The 26,324-nt window shown below is 37.2% G+C and overlaps 2 protein-coding genes across 4 annotated transcripts in view; one reads left to right on the top strand and one right to left on the bottom strand.

Annotated features, from left to right (window-relative positions):
- The window catches only part of LOC136038173 (protein OPI10 homolog), a 466,996-nt gene that overhangs the window by 23,450 nt on the left and 417,222 nt on the right, over nucleotides 1–26,324 (bottom strand). The gene's annotated exons all lie outside the window — the stretch shown is intronic.
- Nucleotides 1–26,324, top strand: part of LOC136038170 (FERM domain-containing protein 4A-like) — a gene marked incomplete at its 3' end in the record, with an annotated part of 135,745 nt that overhangs the window by 6,012 nt on the left and 103,409 nt on the right. For all 3 annotated transcript variants that reach the window (XM_065721238.1, XM_065721237.1, XM_065721236.1), the window contains 4 exon segments: nucleotides 2,796–2,912; nucleotides 9,367–9,451; nucleotides 17,412–17,491; nucleotides 21,904–21,987. In XM_065721238.1, coding sequence (XP_065577310.1) covers nucleotides 2,796–2,912; nucleotides 9,367–9,451; nucleotides 17,412–17,491; nucleotides 21,904–21,987 — 366 coding nt within the window.

Raw genomic sequence — 26,324 nt, 5'->3', positions numbered from 1 at the left:
TGCTCCTTACTTTCATTTAAAAAAACTTGTTTTTTCATTTAATTAACAAAAAGGCCTGGAACACCCAGCACTCTGCAAGAGCCAACAAGTTTTACAAAATTAACTAAGCAAGGAATTTTTTTTTTGTTACATATCCCTGACTTATAAATGACTTAATGAAAGATAGCCATAATATCAATGTCCTTACTTCAATCCATGCTGTGATTTAAGCTAAAATACCTTCCTGTGTCCTAATTTTGGCTGTAGATCTATTCCTAAAAAATTTTCTCACTCTAAATTTTTTGTATAGTAAAAGTTCCTAAAAGAAGAGCTCTACTTAATTACCTTAAATTGCACTTGCCAGCAATAAGGACAAGTCCTGTGTATGCCAGTCACTGATGATGGTAACTCAACTTGTTAGATGCATCCCATATTGGGAGCCAAGTTTTTTTGCACCAGTCTTAGTCAACTGCAGACCTGAAGGCTTCAACACAGGGTGACATAATAGCATTCTGGCTAAGGGAGTTCCATAGGCTGACTACACAGTTAGAAAAGAATTTGCTTTGCAGCCTGATGTTAGGTCATTTTTGATAAAGCTTCAAGAGGTGGCCTCTATTACTTGATGAACTGACTATCTGGAACAGGCTATGGATCATTCTCTGGTCATGTACTAACTTGTGTATCATTATTACATCTCCTTGGCTACATCTATATGTGAGAGATGGTAGTTTGAGCTTATGTAATCAGTTAAGGTATTTAAGATATTAAAATCCCTTTATGCATTTAGTTGTGCATTGCTGCACCAATCTTAGAATTGATATATTATTCTTATTTACTGCAGTAGCAACACACATCCCAAATTCCGATTTTGGTCTGATCAGGCCCTTTAAGAGCTTGGTGATCACACTTGATGGAGATTGGCTGCAGAATGTTCTTTGTATTAAACCAAGTGTTTGGTTGGCACTGACTACTACAGACTGTGCATGAAAATTAAACTTGAGCTTATCATCAACCAAGACTCCCAGATCTTTTTACCATAATTACATATGAATGGCTGTTAAAGCACACTTGCTAGCAGTACAGACAAGTCCACTACAAGCCATTCAGGACATCTGCTGCATCCCATTGCCAGATCCATGGTTTGGTCTCTGACTCCCTGTTGAGATTGGTTTTGTAGCTATCACTGGTTAGAGAAGAAATGGTTCCTTTTCTTTCTGTTTTCAAGCTTGTGGAATAGCTTTGCTGAATGACCTCTGGTTTTGATGATTGGGCAAGCTGGAACAAGTGTTTGTCATCAGAATTTAGCAGCTGTTTGGTCATTATCGTGTTAACCACATGTCCAAGTTTATAGCTTCAGGCTCTGTAGTTGGCATACATGCTCTTTTTTTAGCCTGTTTATACATTTTATTGTCCATATTTGGACAAATTTGAGGGTTATCTGGTCTATTTTATTAATCAGTATATCAACACACATTACAAAACCTTACCTTAACATCACTTGCTGTTCAAGGCTTTGGAGATTTGCTTCCATGTAAGTAAAACCTCTAAAAATTGATCTACAACCCAAATATGAGTTTTTAAAGATGTTTCTAATCTCGTACCTCCACTCCTTGCCTGCTTGTAAGTTTTTAAATATTCTGCAAGAATTGGTTATTGCTCTGAACAATTTCAAATTTGACAGGTAATCCTGCTCCAATTGTTGGATATGCCTTGCCCTCACTTAATTTTTAATAGAAGCTGTCTAAGCTAAGCTTGAAGTTTTTATTTTCAATATTGTTCTGTCTTTAGGAGTTCGAAATGGTTCTCAGTTCTTAGCTTAGGATGTATACTTGTGCTGACATAACTCAACAACTTTGTCTAGAAAGCTAAAGTTTCTTTTTAAGAATCATGGTGTACTTTCTTCTTGTGTAAAAGCCCAAAGTCCATATCTCTCTGCTTTCAGCTTTATATTGATTTGGCAAAATTGGCATGATGCACATGCACGAAAATGCTTAGTAGAAGTGAACTAAAGAATCATTATAAGATGCTACAACAGATTCATTCTTCCATAAAATACTATGATAATTTAGGAATATGGTAATACTTTTATGCAACAATGTTCAAGAATTTGCTTGCTGGTTTGAAAGAAGTAGTGGTCTTGCATCTCAGGCTTCACGTTCACTCTGCTGAACATTTACCTACTCAGCATATGTTCAGCATATTAGCTCAATACCATATACCATATACGTATTTATATACCATATACCATATACTCATTACCATATATATAAATTATTCAGCATGTTAGCTCAATCCTGGCCTGTATTTTATTTCCTAACCTATTTGTTAAGTCAACTGTCCTTTATGTTGGGCAGTAAATTAGATATAAAGACAGAACTGATGCTAATCAAATTTTCTAAATAAAATTCTGTCCATTTTTGAATTTTTAATATTGTATAATTTTAGTTTTTTTTTTTGGTTTTGTAATTTGAAAATGACAAAAGATCACAAAGTTTGCTATAGAATGATCCCTCTTTCAATGACAAGGCTAGCCCTTTACATGACAAGGCTAGAAAGAAGAAATAGATTATGGAGAGAGGGAGAGCATGCATGTAAATATTGCATCTTTTTTCTGCTACTTAATTGTGGTCATGATTATTAAAAAACTAAAGTTGCGCCTCATAAAGTGCACGTTTGAGGAGTTTTACCCTTGAATTGCTTTGTACCCTTCTAAGATTTTCCTTGCTATTGGTTTTTGTTTGTATATATTTGTTTGCATTATTATTATCATTTTTGTTTATTTTTCAACAATTGTTATTAATTACTTATCTTTTTAGGGGCCATCATCTTTGGTTGCAATATGATAGAAAAGTTCTAGACCATGATTTTATTAAGAAATCCGTGCCCATAGTCCCTACCTTGAACAAGCCATTGGAACTGCATTTTGTTATCAAGTAAGTAAAAAGTTATACTAACCTATTTTTTGAAATTTCAAAATTGGAGTTTTGACATTGCTGCCATAGGCAAAAACGGGGATACATGAGACTGCTACAAATAAATAAAGCTTCCTATTTACAGCCCTTTAAATCTTTCAAAATAAAATTGCCTATTGCCACTATATATCTTGGAGAGTTGTGACAAAGCACAACTCTCACAGTGGAGTTTATAAAGTTGAAATTTTAGTGTCTATGTTAAAAGCACTATTGGGGATATCTACAATATCCCCTGAACAGAAATAGGTTGTTGATTCAGAAAGTTAAAGTTCTAGGACCATTTTTTGAGTTGAAAGGCACTGGGAGCAATTAGCCCCCCTCCTGTTTCCTTTTATCCTACCCAACCCCTTTGATCTAAATTAAATAAAAAAACGTTTTTTTTTAACTGAAAGTAAGGAGGAACACGACAACTTAAAACAAACAGAAACTATTCCATATACGAAAGGAGCTGTCCCCTTCTCAACGCCTTGCTCTTTACGGTAATGTTCTTTATTGTTTTAGCTGTTAGAGCTGTGAGAAAGGGTCAAACTTTAGCGTAAAGAGCAAGGTGTTGAGGCAGGGACAACCCCTTTCAAACTCAAAAACTTGTTTTTTTTTATTTAATTTCTGATCGTTTTTTAAATAATGCTGGGAAATACAGCGCTTCCTTCATAGCAATGTCCCTTCCCCCGTTAAAAATTCCTCCATGGAAAGATCCTCCCACATAACCCCGACCCCACCCTCCACTACCAGAAAAAAATCCCCCTTAAAAAGGTCTGCATGCTTCCCAATAACCAATACTATATGTAAAGATTGAGCAAAGTTCATAACTTGTAGCTCTTCCTCCAGGGGCTGTGGGGGACTAAGTCATCCTCAAAGACATAGTTATTATATTTTTTGACCATGCTGAACAAAATGGCTATCTCATAATTTTGACTGGGTGACTGGAAAAAAATGAGCATAGGAGGGGGCCTAGTTTCCTTCCATTATTTTTGGTCACTTAAAAGGGACATTAGAACTTTTAGTTTCTGTTTGAATGAGCCCTCCCACGATATTCTAGGACCACTGGGCCAATACAATCACTCCTGGGAAAAAAATACACATCTGTGATCCTTCTTCTGGCAAAATATACAGAATTCCACATTTTTGCAGATAGGAGCTTGAAACCTCTACAGCAGGGTTCTCTGATATGCTGAATCTGATGGTTTGGTTTTCATAAAGGTTCTTTGACTTTTAGGGAGTGCTTCCCCCTTTTTTGAAAATAAGACAAATTTTCCCAGGCATTCAACTTTTGATGGGTAAGACTAAACTTGATGAAACTTATATGTTTGAATTCAGCATAAAAATCTGATTCTTTTGATGTATCTATTGGTATCAAAATTCCGTTTTTTTGAGTTTCAGTTACTGTTGTGTTGGGTTGCTCCTTATTTACAGATCTTTATCACAAACTGTTTGATATATCCGATCATTATTTTAAGGTAGCAATTTTTTTTTTAAATGGTCGTAAGGTTCAACAAATGTCCCTCCAAGGAAGACATGATCCCTAAACCTCTTGGGTCGAGGGTTGTAGATTATGGAAGTTGTCTATCGTTTCATAGGTTTTATATTGAAAAAGAGGACATGTTTAATCCTGGTTGTCCGATTTGCCGATTTGCTTGGAACTCTGAGGTGATTCTTCTGGCTAAAGAAATCACACATTCTGTTAAGAGTGGTGGGGGGGGATAAAATGTGCCAAAACCTCTTTGTTACTTTTTAGTTTTACTTTGAGTGAACTCCTATGGATCCCATGCTTGGCCAGGATTGCCAGTGATTTCTAAAAGTGTACTATGGAAACAACATACATGCTTGAGTAAATCAAAAGACACTATATGTGTGTGATTTCTTTGGTCTTCAGGCTAGACTTTGCTGGTCAATATCTTTGGAATGGCTCAAAGGATTGAATTGAAACTTTGGGGGAGTATTGGGGTCAAGTGGATTTTAAATTTTGATTTTTTTTTTTTGGGGGGGGGGGGTGAATCAAAAGATCTAATTTGCATTTAGGTCTGTGGAACAGTATGTCTACAATATGTTGGGAATGGATTGAAGGGTGAAGCAGGGAATTTCATGTTGTGGTGGAGAAAGGAAAGGTTGGATGAGGGAAATTCATACTTTGGACTTATTGTACATAAATAACATTTTGCACCATAAAATCCTATTAGAGATAGTTTATGCAAAGTTTAGCTAGATAGGTCTAATGACCCTTTGTGCCCCCAGGTTGTCAATATTGCGTATATCTAATATCTCCTCTAGGCTGAATCAATATTACATGAAATCAGTATCTCAAAAAGTATCCTTGAAATGTGCCTCTAGGGGTGACATAATCCGTGATTCTACAGAAGCGGAGGCCACAAAGTATGGACATGACCCCTATAAAAAGGGATATTTGTATATACATTTCGATAGAAAAGGATGGACATGCTACACCTTTTAGAAGTCAGAAAAATGCAGGAGTTTTCAAACCATATGACTGAAAGGTCAAAATAAGGCCTTTGCGCCCATGCCTGCTACAAATTTCGTCCACTCATAAGTTTTCATAGGTACGTTGCACGTCTTTCAAATCACTATTATTTGGGGATCACTTAGGAAATGATTCTAAATACTTATTAAAAAAAATAATACAGGAAAATGAACAGATTAGCTTTACATAACAATTTTTATTGAAACTTTATTTTTGAATTATTCTGTATAAAACTAAGATTTATGTTTTTGTTGCTTCTCACCCTCCTTAAATTCTATGCATTCATATTATTGATTGTATTTTAGAACTTTGTTTGGTCTTTTACCTCTGAATATGTACTTACTTGTACTTGGATTAGGATAGAAGCTATGTAGCTAACCCTGGCAACAGGATCAGTCAGACTGTTGAATTCCACACGTTTCGGTCGTGGGATACTGGGGTGACAATTTCGAGCCATGAAAGGTCCCATCTGCAACCGTGTCTCTGGAACCCGCCAATCAGCTCGAAGTCAGATTTGACGGTGTTGAGCCATGTTTTGGCTTGTCCTCCAATCAGGTGCTGGTTTGCAGCGTAGGCTTTGATTCGTAAAAGTCTCGGCTGGTCTTCGGCAGACATGGCCAAACCAGGACAGCCGGCAGTGCCGAATGAGACGTACTTCTGGTAACATTGTTGGCAGATGATCGTATTTGGGAGTCGGTCGCTGAGGTGTAACCCCAGTATGCTCCTCAGGCATCCGTTTTCAAAAGCGTTAAGGGCATGTGCCTTAGTGACTTAATAGTCATGTCTCGCAGCCGTAGAATAAGACAGATCAGACTAGGGCATCATAAATACGAATTTTGTTTTTTCGGTAGATAATCTTCTATTTCCATTGCGGTTTCCACAACTGTGCAAAGACAGCGGAAGCTGAGGCAATGCGAAATTGGATTTCTTCGCTACATCCACCGTTGATGTCGACGTATGATCTGGTATAAATGAATTTAATAACTACTTCAATCTGTCTTTCTTTAAGGGATATAGGGGCAGAGTTTATATCCGGGGCATTAGACATAGCTTTCGTTTAGTCAATATGAATCTTGAGCTCCACTGGCGCAGCAACTTTGGAGTCTTTCAGAAGTATGTTCTGGGCTTCACTAACGGACTCGCCAAGAAGAGCAACATCATCAGCATAATCCAGGTCGGTGGTGCTGAAATTAGGGCTAACCTTTACTCCTTCGAAGTTTAGCATTGCTTTTTTCACTACCTAATCGACGACAAAATTGAATAGTTCAGAAGAGAGTAAACACCCTTTTCTCACACCGAAGTGGTTATCGAATAGCGGGGAAGTTCTCTGTTGACCTGGATGCAGGCTCTTGTGTGTTAATAGTAAGCCTGAATCAGTTGCGTGGTCTTAGGTGGGACACAATCCTCTTTCATCGCCATCCAAATTCCTCCCCGTATGACTGAATTGAGGGCCGTAATGAACTCGGTGAAGATAGCGACGGTGATTTGTTGATGCTTGGCTATATGTTCAAAAATCTGTCTCAGGATGAAGAGTTGGTCAATACATCCCATGCCGGCTCGGAAAACAGATTGGTTGGGACGGGTTCTTTCGTTGCAGACTTACTTGAATTTGATGATCAGGATCATTTCAAAGATCTTCCCCGCAATGGAAAAGATCTTTAGTGGGATCCCTCTATAATTTTTGTATTTAGCGCGGTCGCCTTTCTTGAAGACTGGCGTTGTAACTGAGTCTTGCCATTCTTGGGGAAACAATTTCTGAGACCAGATTGACCAGAAGATCTTCTGGAGTTGCTCAGCAGGAATAGGAACAGCTTTATAGACTTTCGGCCGGAATAGAGTCGGGGCCTGGCGCTTTGTGATATATATATATATATATATACATATATATATATATATATATATATATATATATATATATATATATATATATATATATATATATATATATATATATATATATATATATATAAAGCCATCCTGCCTGAGTGGTTGGCGCGCTGGCGTGGGAATTCTTTGTCCAAGGGGCACGGGTTCAATCCCAATTGTGACCAGTTATTTAGTTTGAGACGGGGGTCAGGGACGTGACTCTGTAAGCTCAGCCATAGTTGACCCAGCTCTAAATGGGTACCTGGAGAAATCTGGGGAAGGTTAGCAGGAAGGGTGTGTGAAAGCACAGGATGGTTGGCCCCCAACCCCCCATTGCACCTTCTGGCTGAAGGGCCATGAAACGGGGATCAGCACCACCATTTTGGACCTTAAGGGTCTAGTGCCGTCTATATATACATGTCCTAAATCGCGCTGTTTGAGAATTTACCTTTCATTTATACACCCAGTGCAGCTTCAGTATGGCTGTCCTGTTTGGCATCCTGGTATTTCCAATGCATTGTCAGAAAGAATAGAAACAGTCAAAAAAAAGGTCCCTAAGAATTATTTTCAATGAGGGTAAAGTTTCGCCAACAATGTCCACCATAACCCCCGACAAATTACCCTTTCCCTAGTCAATTCCCCTCCCCCCTTCAACCTCCCCTTCCTTGCTCTGCTTCAACAGATGTTCCACTTCTTACCCTGATAAAAGTATCAACTGTAATTTATAGAAGAATTGTCATTCAATACATAATGAACATGTTGAATAAGTGAGTACCTGACTTTTTTTTGCTTTACAATTGTTTAATGTTCCTTTTCAAATTCTGAGCTTTCTTTTTATTAAAAAACTGTGTTTGTTTTCATTAAAATTACTTTATTAAAGGAATTGTATTTTTCAAGTTTTAGTCAAAAAACTGAATTATTCCTTTGTTTTTTTTATTGAGTTTATTCCATTTTAATTTTGCGAGTTTTAGTTATTTTTTGCAATTTTACAACCTTTTTGACATTTTGTTAATTTTTTTCTGAATTGTATTGTGTTCTATGACTATCTACCTTAGTTCTTCTGCCCTATTAATGACGGTTGGGCGGATAACATATAGACATATCTATTAAGAAATGAACTAATATCATTTTTATACAATCCTAATAAGGGGGTTAATGCCAGTTTTGCCTCTCACTCAATTGGAATATATGTATTGGCTTTTTCTACAATTAGCCATGGGTTGATGCCCGCAACTATTCGATTTTAATTTGATAATCCACAGACTAGCTTGTTTATTTGTTTTGTTTTTATATGCACTTTTTTACTTCAAAGTGCGGATTTGGTCCACATGGACTTGCGATAATAATTTTTCAGAAATAAAATTCAATCTTATTTACTGAATAGATGCATATCTACACCTATTTACTTCTATTCAATTCGTTTATGCTTTCATTTATTGAAAGCATAAATTTCGTTTATGCTTTCATTTTTATTGAGTTTATTCAATTTTAATTTTGCGAGTTTTAGTTATTGTTTTGCCATTTTACAACCTTTTTGAGATTTTGTTATTTTTTTTCTGAATTGTATTGTGTTCTATGACTATCTACCTTAGTTCTTCTGTCCTATTAATGACGGTTGGGCAGATAATACATAGACATGTCTATTAAGAAATGAACTAGGATCATTTTTATACATTCCTAATAAGGGGGTTTAATGCCAGATTTGCCTCCCACTCAATTGGAATATATATATATATATATATATATATATATATATATATATATATATATATATATATATATATATATATTGGCTTTTTCTAGAATTAGTCATGGGTTGATGCCCGCAACTATTCGATTTTAATTTGAAAATCCACCGACTAGCTTGTTTTTGTTTATTTTTCATACAAAATAATTTTTAATAATAATTTTATTATAATTTTTATAAATTTTTTAATTTTTTTCGATAATAATTTTTCAGAAATAAAATTCTATCTTATTTACTGAATAGATGCATATCTACATCTATTTACTTCTATTCAATTCGTTTATGCTTTCATTTATTCCTATGCTATGATCATATGTTTATTTCAGATTTTACGTCGAGAATTTATCGTTGCTGAAAGAATCAAACACCGTCGAACAGTTCTTCTATCAAGTTCGGTCAAGTTTAGCAAAGGTAGGCTAGTCATTATCAGTAGTCATATCTTCTTCTAAGCATTGCATGTTTCATAGTATTTTCTCTGGTGTAATGTTTTATTCTTAGAAATGGTCCTATAATTTCGTTTTGATCACTACGACAAGCTCATATTTATAATTTGGTTCTTGTGTCATAAGATCTAAACATTTTTCTCTAACTTCGTTGAAAAAGAACCACACGGAATATAATACTTAGGTAAATGTAAAATGATTTATATTAGTTTATAATGTAATAATTTATGGTTTAAAAATTAATAATATAATAATAATTTATGATAATTTATAAATGCTGTTAATGATTATAATAAATTATAAATATGCTTATAAATAACATATAAATTCAAGTACATAGGTAAATGTAAAATAAAACCTTTCTGAGCATTACCTTGTGTCTGTATCAAATAGTTTTTATTTTTGTTTTTTTTAGAATTATAAGTAAATAGGGACCTGTGGCTGAAGTTCCGTTTTGATATTTTCTTTCCTTTCTTCATGTTCCCCTTGCCTCATTTATTATGTATAGAGGGATCACATAAGTTAATACTATTAAGGGGTAACGAAAAAAAAAAAAGAACATAAATTCGTTTTTAATAAAGTTAGAATGTATATATTAGATCCTGATAAACAACAATTGCTATATATGAAAAAATGAATTCTGAGACAGTCTCAATTGTTACGGACAATGTAGCCCGGGTCAAACGAACTTACCACACCATTGACCATAACTAAAAGTGGTGTTGCCGCCGCTCAAACTTCCAGCAATTTTTATGGCACTTAGTATCTACCGAGTGACATATAGCAATCGCCAATTCTGTTGGTCTGTCGGTCCTGGTTTTGCTAGTTTGGGCACTTCCAGGTAAGCTAGGACAATGAAATAGGACAGGAACCAGAATAGATTAAATTAGAAACTGTCGTTTCCTCGGTTCGACCATCTGGGGGGGGGTACGATTAAATCGTATTTTTTTTAGAAAAACAAGGTATTTTTAACTTACAATCGGGTGATCGGATCTTAATGAAATTTGATATTTAGGAGAATATCGTGTCTCAGAGCTCTTATTTAAATTCCGACCGGATCTGTTGAAGTTAGGGGGAGTTGGGGGTAAAAAAAAGGGAAAGGATACGGCATTAGACTTTACAGTCCATACCGGCGGTGCTGATCTTCGTTTCTTGGCCCTTCAGCCAGGAAGTGCAATGGGGGGTTGGGGGCCAGCCATCCTGTGCTTTCGCACACCCTTCCTGTTTACCTTCCCCAGATTTCTCCAGGTACCCATTTAGAGCTGGGTCGACTCTGGCTAAGCTTACAGAGTCACGCCACTGACCCCCGTCCGAAACTGAAGAATTGGGTACACTAGGATTCGAACCCGCGTCCTCTCAGACAAGAGATCCCGAGTGGAATTTGGGGGGGGGGAACCTAAAATCTTGGAAAACGCTTAGAGTGGAGGGATCGGGATGAAACTTGCTGGGAAAAATTAGCAAAATTCCTAGATATGTGATTGAAATAACCGGAATGGATTTGCTCTATTTAGGGAAGTTGGGGGGGGGGGTTAATTCTGAAAAATTAGAAAAAATGAGTTTTTTTTAACTTACGAAGGAGTGATCGGGTTTTAATGAAATTTCATATTTAAAAGGACCTTTTAACTCAGATCTCTTATTTTAAAACCGACCGGATCCAGAGTAATTGGGGGGGGGGAGTTGGGAGGGGGTACCAGAAATCTTGGAAAACACTTAAAGATGAAACTTGGTGGGAAGAATAAAAACAAGTCCAAGATACGTGACTAACATAACCAGACCGGATCTGCTCTGGATCCGGTGACATTGAGGGGAGTTGGGGGGACCTAAAATCTTGTAAAACGCTTAGAGTGGAGGGAGCGGGATGGAACTTGGTGGGAAAAATAAGCAGAAGTCCTAAATACGATTGGCATAACCAAAAGCGGATCCGCACTCTTTGGGGGAGTTGGGACGGGGAGGCTAATTCTGGAAAATTAGAAAAAATGAGGTGTTTTTAACTTATGAAGGAGTGATCGAATCTTAATGAAACTTCATATTTAGAAGGATCTTGTAACCCAAATCTCTTATTTTAAATCCCAGTCGGATCCAGAGTCATTGGGGGGGGAGGGGGACCGAAAATCTTGGAAAACGCTTAAAGCGGAGAGATCAGGATGAAACTTGGTGGAAGAATAAAAACAAGTCCAAGATACGTGACTGACATAACCGGACCAGATTTGCTCTGGATCCAGTGACATTGGGGGGGGGAGTTAGGGGGACCTAAAATCCTGGAAAACGGTTAGAGTAGAGGGATCGGGATGAAACTTCTTGGGAAAATAAGCACAAGTCCTAGATACGGGATTGACATAACAGAAAGTAGATCCGAGCTCTTTGGGGGAGTTGGGAAGGGGGTTAATTCTGAAAAATTAGAAAAATGAGGTATTTTTAACTTACGAAAGAGTGGTCGGGTCTTAATGAACTTTCATATTTAGGAGGACCTCGTAGCTTAGATCTCTTATTTTAAATCCCGACCGGATCCTGCGTCATATGGGGGGGGGGGGGGTCAGAAATCTTGGAAAACACTTAAAGCGGAGAGATTAGGATGAAACTTGGTGGGAAGAACAAAAACATGTCCAAGATACGTGACTGAAATAACCGGACCGGATCCGCTCTCTTTGGTGGAGTTGATGGGAGGGGAGTAATTCGGAAAAATTAGAAAAAAGAGGTATTTGTAACTTACGAACTGGTGATCAGATCTTAATGAAATTTGATATTTAGAAGGATCTTGCGCTTTAGAGCTCTTGCTTTAAATCCTGACCAGATCCGGTGACATTCGGGGGAGTTGGAGGGGGAAACCGGAATTCTTAGAAAAAGTGAAAATTGAGGTATCTTTATCGTACGAATGGGTGATTGGATCTTAATGAAACTTGATACATAGAAGGAACTTATGTCTTAGATGCCCCATTTCCAATTTGAATCGGATCCAGGGACATAGGGGTTTCGAGGGGGGAAATAGAAATCTTGGAAAACGTTTAGAGTAGAGGGATCGGGGCGAACTTGATGGGAAGAATAAACACAAGCTGTAGATACGTGATTGAAATAATTGGAACGGATCTGTTCTCTTTGGAGGAGCTGGCGGGTGTTGATTTGGAAAAATTATAAAAATTGAGGTATTTTTAACTTAAGAACGGGTGATCAAATCTTAATGAATTTTGATATTTAGAAGGATCTCTTGACTCAGAGCTCTTATTTTAAATCCTGACCGGCATTAAGCCTCTTATTTTCCTTTTAAATCAATCTATTGATTCTTAGAATTTTGCTAGAGCTCATACCATATGAGCTCTAGGCTCGTCCGGCCTCGTCACAAGTGCCATATGAGCTCTTAGCTCTTGTTATTTAGCCATTTTTTATATTTAAAATGAGTCAAAATTAGCCTCTTGAAATAGTAAAGTGAAATAAAAGTCACAAATTGATCTGGAGAAAATTTTATCACAAATAGGTGCAACCCGTCAAGCTCAAGCAAACAAATTTAGCCTGTAAGTTTAAAGTGTGTTTGATCAGTCTCGTGCGAATATGCATTTCAAAATCATCATTATGATGTCCTGTTGGTCAAAGCTGCTTGCTGACCAAAGGAGATTGAAAATGTAGCGCGCGCACCATTGACTAAAAGACTAGGGGCTTAACTGTGGTCAGGATGGGGCCTTGTTTTGGGCCACAGTTCGACTAAAAATACTTATTTGGCCACTGATGGGTGACTACTGTTTGTTTTATCTCTGATGTATAAAATGTATAACTACTAAGTCTAGCAAACCTCAATGTTTTGACCTTTACTAGAAATGTCTCTATTTAAGTAACTTATTTTATATGGGCTTTTCTCATAATTGGAGGCCCTCTCCACTTGGATTGCACGTATCGTTTCACTCTCGGAAGCATAATTTTGGACATTTCGACTACAGTTAAAAAAGAAATCACCAATGCAACAGCACAAACACAGAAACAAGCACACACCACAAAACCGAACTAAAAAAATATAAACTATAAAAAATAATAATATTCAATGATAAATAATATATATAAAGAAAGACAGAAGGAGAAAGGAAGACTGTTTTTCTACTTTAGTAATTAATATAGATAAGTACTTGAATGAGACCTTAACCCTACTCATTCATCCAATTACATAGGTCAAACAGCATAGCCATACACGATTAACCACAAAGTCCATGGACAGGCAGTCGTAAGTAAGTAAGTATAAGTCTTCATATACCGAATATTTAAAACTATAAATTTATTTCTATCCAAGTGTCATGTGAGGCTAAGGACTGTCCCGAATGTTCTTGAGCTGTTGGTGTGTTGGGTTTCCCTTTGCTCAGCCTAGACCTTTTATGGACACTAGAGCAATTAGGATACAATCGAGCGAGATTTTTTCCTAAGTTTTATGAACAACCGTTTTATATGATGAGGACGTGGGAGAAGGAAAAATACGTGAGATACATCGTTTTGGTTTCATTTGAAATACTTTTATGAATCATTGCTTAATTCGGAAAATTATCCATGGGGCTGCAATTGTCATGTTGTCCTTGGAGTACTTTTTGCCCTACAAGTTCAATGAATAAAATGACTATCTTGAGGCACATATCTGATTCCATGTCATAATATGAGCACACTTGGGGTTACGCGTAGTGTTGAAGGAGATAACAGGCTACCTTCGACTGCTTTCACTCCATCTGCAGAGTTCTTTCTACGTCCATCCGTTTCAGATCATGGGGAAACAAAATATCATGGAAAACATCAATAGTCTGCTCACTCAACTCTATTGTTTAGATATAATCTATCTATAAAGCATCTGCTTATTTACATATTCAGGGGTCCTTATTTCTGCTAGAACTGTGGCTAGTTATAATTTTAGTGACCTTTTTTGTATAGATGCTTATAAATGTAAGTAAAATTAAAACTGTTCAAAAATAACTGCAGCCACAATCCCCTCGGTGATCAACGTATTAGTAACGATTTTAGGCCCCTTAATACGGAGGGCACCTTAATTGGACTGCAAAAATATAAAATAAAAATAATTTAATGTCAGATGTAAAAAAAAACTGGAGGGTGCAGTTGACACAAAAACCTCAAAAAATGCAAAACATATTTGTTTATATACATTTTGTTACGTTTCTACGAGTTAGACAGACATTTTGGGAGGGGTCCCCTTCCACCCGCCTGAATACGGTCTTGGTGGGGACTGATTTGTTTGCCAGAATCTTATTGAAATGAAGGACAAGTACTAATGCTCATGAAGGTTCTGCTAATTCGATTAGTGTGTGGGAAACTAAACTATTGACTCATTAAAGGCTGCTTGAAGCTATTTTGGTATAGTAATTTGTGGCCTATTACCGTCAATTGATTTTTAACTAAGTTATTAACAATGCTGGCTAGTATTTAAACAGAGCAAACCATTTCGTTTTAATTAACCCGGTTTACATTCAGCACTTAAAAACATAAATTACATTTTTATCATTTTTTGTGAACTAGCCTCATGTTTATGAGCTGTGAATGACTATGGGCGAATGCTCAAATACCCATTCCCCTTTCTAAAAACAGCCTCTAGATGATAAAATTGCCATCTTTTGTTAGTTGAATCAAAGAAATGTTATGGTACGAATGCCGTGTCCAGGGGGGGGGCGGTTGGGGCGTTGTGGGTTTCAACCCTTCCCCAAAATTTTGGTCCCACGCGTACAACCGTAACAAAAATGCATATGGACAAATTTTCAATGTGTTTTTTAAAGTTTTGTCCCCCCCCCCGGACAAAAATACGCCCTTGTATGGTACTTCTTTTTATTTTGTACAAAGAGTAGTGGAATTCGATGGGATAAAACTTAAGTAGGTTAACTCTAAGAAAAAACGACAGCAAAACACCCGTCTAGCGTTATAGTCTAAGTAAATGTTTTACATGTATATATCTTAATCTCTGTTTTAATTTTACTGTAAGGCCAACCCCCCCCCCTCTAGCTACTTCTCAAAGAAGGGGTTTCATAGAAACTTCATTGGGGGCTCTTTAGATTAGAAATGGAAAGTTCTACTGCCCTTTGAAGGGGCGAACGTGATTTAAGGGCAACTAGTCTTAAACCCTAATCCAGGAGGTATTAAATGAATTCCAAATTTTAACTTTGAGGGGGGAGTGGTAGTTCAAAAGACACTATGCGTATCTAGATAGACCTATGACGCAGCATCTTGGTAACGCTTTTGGGGATAAAGTAGAAACTTCCAAGTACTTTTTGGGAATAGGGAAAGAAACGGATGGAGCGGAGCAAGGATATTCCAAATCTTATGATGGGGGAGAGGGAAGGGGATGAGCCATTTTCGTCTCTAGTCTATCTAAACCATTTTGCTCCAGAAGCTCCTGTGAGATTTATAATCTATGCACGGTTAAGTAGTAAGGTATATTTAACAACATCACGTGTTGCAAGACTATCAAAATAGGGTATCTGCAACATCTCAGGAACAATTTCGGGTATAAACCTGAAACTTGCGGGAAATATTAGGGTAGGGAGTGAAGGCAAGTGGACATTGAACTATGGTTCGGGTGAGAAGGTAGTGATAAATCAAAGAATGTATGTTCATCTATGCTATCAAAATACAATATCTGCTATATATTAGGAGTTGCTCATAGGATTAAGTTGGAACCTTCAAGTAGTTTTGGAGAAGGAAGAGTGGGGAGGCAAGGAGCCTTCAAATTGTATACTTTAAGGTATATGGGTAGTATTAGGTATTTAGGTATGGGTATATGGGTAGTATTAGGTATGGGTAGTATTAGGTATATTAGGTATATACAGGTTTATTATGTTTTGTCTCCAAGTCAACCAAAATGTTTCCGTTTTTGCCTGGTGATACATCGACTGTTGAAGGGCTTTTTACGAACGGTTTTAGAGATTTTGGAAATGCCTAGGTGGGGCATAGCCCGAAATCAGTCGGGAACCATTGGTCTATGGTTAGAGAAAAGAAATCTACAGCTTAATCGGAAACTCTTTATGTAACTTGCTCTGATTGTAGCATAAACATGGAGAAAAAGAAATATTACTTTCCTATGATTTTGTTGTAAAAAGTTTGCTTTAATTTCATTGGTGTAAGCCTGTGAAGTCATCTCGTAAGGCAATCAAATTGTTCCTTAGGGTGAAATGGTGCCTTTAAGAATCGCCTCATTTCGTCAGTTATGAACTTTTTAAGTTTGTGTAGTCAAACTTGATTGCGCGGTCTTGTCATTGCTTGTAGATAGGAGATACGAACATATGACTGAAAACTAAGAGCTCACGCATACTTTCCGAGAAATCGTAGATAAACCATTTAACTTGTGATAGAGATATTCCATTTTGATGAAACTTGTATCATCAGAAATTGTGCATTTTGTTTTTTCGATTAAGTAGTGAAGATTTTTCTTTTTTATTTCAGAAAGAAAAATTGCTAAAATTGCTCTAGCATACCTACTAAAAAAATACTGTAAGTTTTCTCAAAGGAATTATTGTTTGAACAATTCGGGCACTTTGGGAGCTCCATGTGGTGTGACCTGCTTTGATTGACAAGTCTGCTGAAAAAAAAGAAGTAAAATTTCACTGTCAAACCGAAAATTCTTGACAGCTCTTTATGATAGTTGTCTTTGTGACTTTGTTGTGTTTGTCTTTGTGACGGTCGGCAGACGCTGAAACTCGCAAAATGATTCAATTTATATTAATGTACCTTATTGACTCAATCGTATGTTAGAAAGAGAAGCCAAATAACTCAGCATTTTTTAAAACCTGATTGGTTCTTCTTAGGGAAAAGTCTCGAGTTACGATTTAAATTAAGATCTTTCTGCAAGATTTCCTACCTACCTGCAAGTAGTCCTCTGTTTTTCTATAATACAAATAATGATAATAAATTTTTTATAGATTATGCTTTCTGTTTCATTGTTGATTAAACATTCGTGATTTCAGGGCCGATTTGAGGTCGATAGAGAAACTGCTTTCACTTTGAGTGCATGGGCTCTGCAAGCTACATACGGTGATTTTACAGAGTAAGTTCATTTTTATACTTAAAAAAAAAATATTTTGTTCCTTTTTATAACGTTTCAACGTTCAACGTTTTCAGGGATAATACTTCTGTAAATTTTGTACGAAATGTACAAAATTTATGTCATGAGGGAAATGTACAAAACGTAAAAAAAAATTACATGGGTGAAACCCTGCCAGGTAGATGAACTTCCGGAGTAAGTCAGTGCTGGCGGTGCTTCTAGGTTAACTGAGGAATTGGCAGCAGGATATATGACCATAATTGTGTTGCGAGAGCAATTGTGTTGCGAGAGCAACACTTTGGTTTTGTCGTTTTTTTTTTTTGTTTTTTTTTGTTCCTAGCACCCCGATTTCAGCTTATTCCTAGAAAGTGGTAAGGGTCTAACCTCTGCGGTTTTTACGGAAAGTGTGGACCTTAGGCAGGATTGATGAATATGACTTTACATTTTGGAAAGCTTCGTAGAACTCTTGCCTGGGGCCAAAAAGGATGGTTTTTGCTTGTCCTTGAGCCAGAGCCTATAGTGTGTGAAGTGAAGAGGAGTTGTATAGCCTATGTCAGAGAGGACTATCTGAAGTTATGCAGCCAAGCTTTCGTTTCATCAAACCATGTTTCTGCTTTCGAGTGGAAAGCTCCGTTCTAGCAGGCAAGCAGGCAGGCACCAGTTTCAAATTGAAGATGGACTAAAATCTATAAGTGTCAAATATATGCGACAGTTACCCTGCCCCACAGCCAATATATCTTCTTTGAGTGATAAATAGAAAAATTTAGAGAAGCAAAAAAGCGGCATTTTCCCACGGGTCCGAAAGTGCTGCGGTGATTTCGGCTGAGTTTATCATTCGGTTTTTCGCACTTGGGATTGCGGTAGAGAAATGGTATCAGATGTGCCTCTTAAACTTTAAAAGTTCTCTCATTGCTAAAGAAATTAGAGTTTATCCTTTGCTCCTTTCTAACTGATGACGTTAGAAAGTTGGCCTACGGCAAAAAAGTCAACTTTTGAACTAAGACAGATAGATTTTTTTTTTTCGACGGCAGTCGATAGCTTTTGATGAGCTGATCAAAGTATATGTCATCCATTTTTTTGTACAAAAATTCTTTCATGAGATATACCAGTTTGAAAGTTTAAAGGGGTTGACAACTTCAGTAGTAAGGTACACACTGAAACCAAAAATAGGCCGATACCAATTGTGAGACATATAGGGGAGTTGTAAGCAACAGTCGGCTGTTAGCTCATAATCATCCTCGGCAATGAGGGGTTCACAACTCTTACTAGTTGGCGTACCTATTTTTTGTTTCCGTTGTATTTGATGGTAAGACCAATTTGGTTCCAGTGGTAAGACATGTAGGGGACTTGTAAGTAATAATCGGCTGTTAGGCTAAAATCATCTTCAGCGATAAGGGGTTTGCAACTTTTGCTAGTTGCAATGAGGGGTTTGCAACTTTTGCGAGTTGGTGTACCTATTATTTGTTTCCGGTGTATTTGATGATAAGAACAATTTGGTTCCAGTGTTGGTAAGTAAGACATGTAGGGGACTTGTAAGTAATAATCGGCTGTTAAGCTACAATCATCTTCAGTGAAGAGGGGTTTGTAACTTTTGCTAGTTGGTGTAGCCTACCCATACTCACTGTAACCCAGAATTAAGTGTTTACACAACAGGTACAAACGATAACGTAAAACAATAAGGTAGTTTCGTAATAATTAGTGTCACCTATGTTATTTTAATCCTGAAAAGTTACGGATAGCTTTATAATACCAACTAGATTATATAAAATATTGTTCCAAGTTTTCGTCCGTCACGATGTCTACGATTGAAAAGCATAAAGTTCAACTGGCTGCAAAGTCAATTTAGTCCCTTCTTTCGACATTCTTTTGATATTGTTGTTTTTTCAACGCTGAGGAATAGCCTTTGATCATGTTATTACTGATCGCGTTCTTCTTTGAACATAACGTTTTAAAAGCTTCGATAGGCTGACAACTTCAGGGTTTAACCGATAGCAAAGACACAAAACCAAAGTGTTGCTCTCGCCGAAGAAAGCCGAAGAAAGGTTGCCGCAACACTTCACGTTGCTCAGGCAACGTAGGTTTAGTTTTGGTTTTGCTCCAGTTTATCTGCATTCCTACTTTTGGAGTAGCTTCTTGTAGGATTCGGAGTGCTTCCAGCAATCCTGGCAAGTACGGAGGAGGGGGGAGGGCCCGGACCCTCCCCCCTGAAATTTTGTGAAATGTTTAATTTCCCCATGGTTTCTTGGGATTTCTGGCAAAATTAGGACATTTATTAAGAGTCTAGATACATGTGTGAAGCCTTTTTTTGGGATTTTACAGCATGCAATTATCTGGTCAAGTCACTGCCCAATTATTAACCCATTTTCTGTCTAACTTTTTATCCTCTTTGAAGTAATTAGTAATTGTACTGTTATTTTTCTTCTTTTTTTTGTAAAGAGAGTTTGCTTTCCACATCAAAATATAATTATCCTTGATATTAGGGTGTTTATCCCCCTTTTCAGGATGAAGTACAGCTTTTAATGGATTAATTTTATAAATTATCATTTTTCATTAAAATCAATGTTTTCGCAATAGAAGAACTACTCCCCACAGTACCCATATTGCACTGTTAACCCTAAAATTTCCCTTTCACTGGGATATAATAGATTAATCACTGGTTCTAAATCGCTATGAATATAACCTGAGCCTAAAACGTACTTTTGAGGCTTCAGTCTTTTTCCTCTTATCAGCTACAATATTTTCCGATATACGTGCTTTTTGCATTTATTTAGTTACTAAATAAAAAAAGTGCTACTTTATATCTGCTGTTTCGAAGGTTTTGGCCCCCCGAAAGAAATTCCTGCGTACGTGCCTGCAGTAATCGCTCATGGAGTCTACGAGTATGGCTAAATCATCAGCAAAATCAGCATCTGAGATGACTCGATCTCCAAGCTTCAGTCTTAGTTATAATGTAGGCTAATCAATGACTACGTCGGGTATCTGTACATCCTTGACGCACTCTAGTCGTGATTTAAAAGAAAGGACTACGCCGGACACTTACTTGAACTCAGCTTCCTGTCCCACGGTGCATAGCCTTGAAAAGTCTGCAGGATTGTTCAGGGAGGCCAGTTGACTCCAGAATCTGCCATAAAGTCTCTCGATGAACCAACTCTAGCACAGCACAGAATTTGACGAGTACGATAAATGTTTTCTGTCAGACACTGTATCTTTTTCTACTGTTTTTCGTATCGTAAAAATCTGCTCGATGATTGAACTGTCTGACATAAAACCAGCTTGCTCCGGTTGCCAGATTTTAAGAGTAATATTGCGGACATTGATTGAGCGGGTCAATTAAGAAAAGTTTTCTGGGGATTGATTGTACAGCTATTCCGTGGTAGTTGGTGCAGTCACTTCTAGAGTCTTTTCTCTTCCACAAAGGGATGATGACACCCTTCTTCCAATCTCCAGAAACTGTCTTAGTTTGCCAGATTACAGAGAACAGGGAGTGGAGAATCAGGAGCATTGTAGGATCTACATATTTTAGCAGCTCTGAGCTTAGGCCACAGAGACTAGCAGCAGATTATTCTTCAGCCTTTTTACTGCATTCTCCATTTACAACTGCGGAAAAGTTCCCCTGGAAGGGAAGCATCTGCTTCAGGCTTGACTGCTAGGTTAGCTGGGACTATCTGGACTATCATTGGGGGGCACAGGCGGGCTGCTATTGTTCAGGAGCGAACAGAAGAAGCATTGTCTTCAGAAAATTCCGTATAATTTTTGTATTTTTTGGTATACAAAACTCGTATTTGGGAAAGCTAGTGTTCTGTGTTCTCTATTATCCTCATCACTGCTACTCTACTTTTGTCATATGCCAGGTGACAGCACTAAGCCTTACTTGTCAGATATAGCTCTCTTGAATATTTTTATTTCTTAACGTTGAAAATGATCTTTAAAGATAAATATGTAGACCTGCTGGTCAATTTTTTTCTTTTTTCCTTCGTTTTCTGTCATTTTATTCTTATTCTCTTTTTCTTTGGAGTTGTTACATTGTATTATATGTAAAATTGTCTGTGCTTCTTCTAAGTCTTTCCACATTTTCTTTTAATTTCACACATTTTTTCTATTCTTTAAAATCACTGTGGATTCAATCTTTTTATTTCTATTTTCTTCTTTCCATGGGATAGACCTTTGTTGATTTGTTTATGTGCATAATAAACTATTCTCTTCTTCAATTTTCCCCGTTCGTTATCATATGCCCTTTGTTTCTTCCTGTTATCCTTTCTTCTTTTTTTTCAGGAGCTCAGCACACTTGTTTGTGCATCAAAAATTTATGAAACTAGTTGTTACCCCTTTTTCCTGAATTTTCAGGATACAAGTGAAATCTTTTTTTTATGCTCATTTTCAACCCCACTAATCTTACCTTTTCAAACTCTTTACAGCCTTGATTTGGCTAAATCCACATTAAGGAAGCACTGTCTCATACCAAGTAGCGTTTTAAAGGAACATATCCATACCCAATATTGGTAAGTAACAATTTATTGTCATTTTGTTCTTGGTGTTCAGAGGTGTTACTCTGGTATTCTATAGATTTTAAATTCAGTCTTCTTCTTTATACACAGACAAAAATAATCTCAAGAAATGAGGAATTTTGTTTTGTTTCCTAGACAGTGTTAACGTTTATATACAGACTTTCCGGCTGTAATAACCTCTGAATCTATCTGGGAGCTAATGGGTATGGGGGAGGGGGGATCATATTTTATGAAAGTTAACAATGGCTAATAAAGGTACACCATCAGAAAAATGTTACCAAGCATGCTATTATATAGTAGCTAAGTTCCCATATAGCCTATATATATATATATATATATATATATATATATATATATATATATATATATATATATATATATATATATATATCTATATATATAAAAATAAGTTGTCTGTCTGTGGATCTGTGGATCAGGTGACGTCATGTTTCTGTGTCGGCTGACGTCATGAAATTAGTTGTCGTCATTTTTGCTTTGACGGTGACGTCATTCAAGATATATAAGACGTTCACGTAGAAATCTATTAATGTTTAAGTTTACAATGACTGATGAACTTACCATGGCAAAAGCCGATGAAGATGCTCAAAGAATCTATGCCAAAAAACTTGCTGCTGATAGAGAAAGTCAGAAAAGAAAGCGTGCCGAGGAATCAAAAGAACAGCAAGGAAATAGGCTTGAGGCTAAAGAACGCAAAACCGCGCAGTTAGATGAAGATCCACCTGGACAGCGAGAATCAAAACATATCAAAACTGAAAATGATAGCGATGATGATTGGGTTTGGGATTTTGACTTGGATAAGGTCATCAATGTCTATCAGATTTTAGTTAAAAAAACAGAGGTTCGGCGATATGTATTTCATAGTGAAGCTGAAAAATAAAGAAGAAAACGAAAACTGAAAAAAGAAAAAATGTAAAAAACTAAAAAATACTATAAAGAAAAAACACTCAAAGAGAAATTACAGACCGGAACACAAATGACGACCAGGACAGAGGGAATATAAATAACGACCGGGACACTCAAAGAGAAATTACAGACTGGGATACCGGGACACACAGGGAATATAAATGACGACCAGGACACAGGTATTTAAGAATATCGTTCAAAGACAAATTTTTAATTGTAAGAAGACCGTTGAAAGAGAAATTTCTAATTGTAAAATGACTGAAGAACCTACAATCTTCAAAGATACCACGATAGGAAGACTCTACACCGTTCACCCCAATCAACATGAATGCTTCTTTCTACGCCTGCTTTTGGTGAATGTACCCGGTCCGACATCCTTTGAGTATTTGAGAACTGTAAACGGTACTATACATGACACTTACCGTAGTGCATGCCAAGCTCTGAATGACCAGGCAGTCCTTTACAAGTCAGTCTACACAGTTTTGGAACCAAATGAAGCGGTTAATTATCCATCTGAATTTTTAAATTCCATAGATCTTTCAGGGTTTCCACCACACGTGCTACAACTAAAAATAGGCGTACCAATAATACTTTTAAGAAATATCAACCCACCAAAGCTTTGCAATGGCACGCGACTTGCCGTAAAAAAAACAATGGAAAACCTAATAGAGGCCACAATCTTGACAGGGCCTTTTGAGGGTTAGGCTGTTCTTATTCCTCGCATTCCCATGATTCCAACGGATCTGCCTTTTCAATTTAAAAGATTGCACTTCCCGATTCGATTAGCATTTGCAATCACCATTAACAAAGCTCAAGGTCAATCATTAGAAAAATGTGGTATAGATCTTAATACTGATTGTTTTTCCCATGGACAATTGTACGTTGCATGTTCGAGGGTCGGTAAACCTGACAATCTATTTATATGCAGCGACAATTGGACAGCGAAGAATGTTGTATATTCGCAAGTTTTACGCAAATTGTATTGTATCTATCTATCTATCTATATAAAAACGAGTTGTGTGTATGCATGTTTGTTTGTTTGTAAAAAGACCGTTTGCATGTGACGTCATTATTAGTACATACGGCTTTGTATATGCAAAGACAATGGGAAAGCCAAGAATGTTGTATATTCGCAATTTTTACGTTGTTTAACTCCTGCAGACGAAATGAATGCTTGCCTGAAAAATTCTAATTTATGGGCACACGTAAAAATATTAAAATTAACTACAAATATGCGTGTCCGATTGCAAAACGATGACTCTGGTCAAACATTTTCAGATCAATTGCTGGCAATTGGAAACGGAAAGCTCCCAGTAGTGGGAAAGCCAAAAATGTTGTATATTCGCAATTTTTACGTAGTTTGAAACACATATATAAATCTATCTATATTGACAGGTGGGACACAGGGACACAACTACAATGGCGCGTAACTAATATGGCGCGTAACGACTTACGCGCGCGGGGGGGCTTGGGGGGGCGCGAAGCGCCCCACCAACTAGGTGTTGGGGTGGCGCAAAGCGCCACCCCAACAGCTAGTATATATATATATATATATGTATATGTAGTAGGAGGAGCCCAAACTTTACTCAGGTATATATATATATATATATATATATATATATATATATATATATATATATATATATATATATATATATATATATATATATATATCTATATATATAAAAATAAGTTGTCTGTCTGTGGATCAGGTGACGTCATGTTTCTGTGTTGACTGACGTCATGAAGTTAGTTGTCGTCATTTTTGCTTTGACGGTGACGTCATTCAAGATATTTAAGACATATGTTCACGTAGAAATCTATTAATGTTTAAGTTTACAATGACTGATGAACTTACCATGGCAAAAGCCGATGAAGATGCTCAAAGAGTCTATGCCAAAAACTTGCTGCTGATAGAGAAAGTCAGAAAAGAAAGCGTGCCGAGGAACTACCAGAGCAACGCGAAAGCAGACTTGCTGCTAAAAGAGAAAGTGAAAAAAGAAGGCGTGCCGAGGAATCAAAAGAACAGCAAGGAAACAGGCTTGAGGCTGATAGAGAAAGAAAGAACAGAAAGCGTGCCGAGGAATCAAAAGAACAGCAAGGAAACAGGCTTGAGGCTGATAGAGAAAGAAAGAACAGAAAGCGTGCCGAGGAACTACCAGAGCAACGGGGAAGCAGACTTGCTGCTAAAAGAGAAAGTGAAAAAAGAAGGCGTGCCGAGGAATTACAAGAACAGCAAGTAATCAGGCTTGCTGCTGATAGAGAAAGTAAGAAAAGAAAGCGTGCCGAGGAATCACAAGAACAGCAAGAAATCAGGCTTGCTGCTGATAGAGAAAGTAAGAAAAGAAAGCGTGCCGAGGAATCAGAGCAACCTGAAAGTTATCGCCTGGCATTCAGGTACAACCCAGTCGATGATTATAGCTTGAGTAGATGTGTTCAAATCGGGACAATGTCTAAAATTTGTCCCTATTGCAAGGCCTTGAAATTCAATGGTGAAACAATGGGAATGTGTTGCGCCTCAGGAAAAGTTAAACTTCCTCTATTGGCTGCACCACCAGAGCCATTGAAGACTTTCCTTACTGGAACTACGTCAGAATCTAAGCGTTTTTTGTCAAAAATCAGAAAATACAACTCATGTTTCCAAATGACGTCGTTTGGAGCCCAAATCGAAAATCCAGATCAATTTATGTCTACTTTCAAAGTAAAAGGGCAAATTTATCATAGAGCAGGGTCCCTTCTACCATTCTCAGGCGAGAATCATAAATTTTTACAATTGTACTTCATCAGTGATAGAAATTCTGAATTGAATGCACGTTGCGAAATTTCTCCCAACGTTGAAAGGACAATCGTTTCCCAATTGCAACATCTTTTCCACGAAAATAATAATTTAGTGCGTCTGTTCAAAACAGCCATCGATTTGATGCCTACTGATACGCATAAAATTGTTATTTCCGCTGACAAAACGCCTCCTGGCCAACATGTGCGTAGATACAATGCTCCAACTATCGACGAAGTGGCAATCGTTATGGTTGGTGATCAGTTTTTACCTCGAGATATTATTCTTCATAAGCGAAACGCTCAGTTGTTAAGAATTGCTGAAACTCATCGATGCTACGATGCCCTACAATATCCTATCATTTTTTGGGATGGAGCCGACGGCTATCACTTTAATATTAAATTGATGAATCCAGCCACTAACAAAGAAATGAATAAGAAATGCAGTGCAATGCATTATTATTCCTATAGACTAATGATTCGGCAGGATGAAGAAAATTATATTTTAAAATGCCGTGAATTGTTTCACCAATTCGTCGTTGATATGTATGCTAAAATTGAATCAGAACGTTTGCTATATATCCGCCTGAATCAGACCAAGCTCCGCTCTGAACAATACATTCATTTGCGAG

Source organism: Artemia franciscana, chromosome 17 (assembly GCF_032884065.1).
Source record: "Artemia franciscana chromosome 17, ASM3288406v1, whole genome shotgun sequence".
Lineage (NCBI taxonomy): Eukaryota > Metazoa > Arthropoda > Branchiopoda > Anostraca > Artemiidae > Artemia > Artemia franciscana.
Note: the sequence above shows the minus strand (reverse complement) of the source record. Positions and strands in the feature narration are given on the sequence as shown.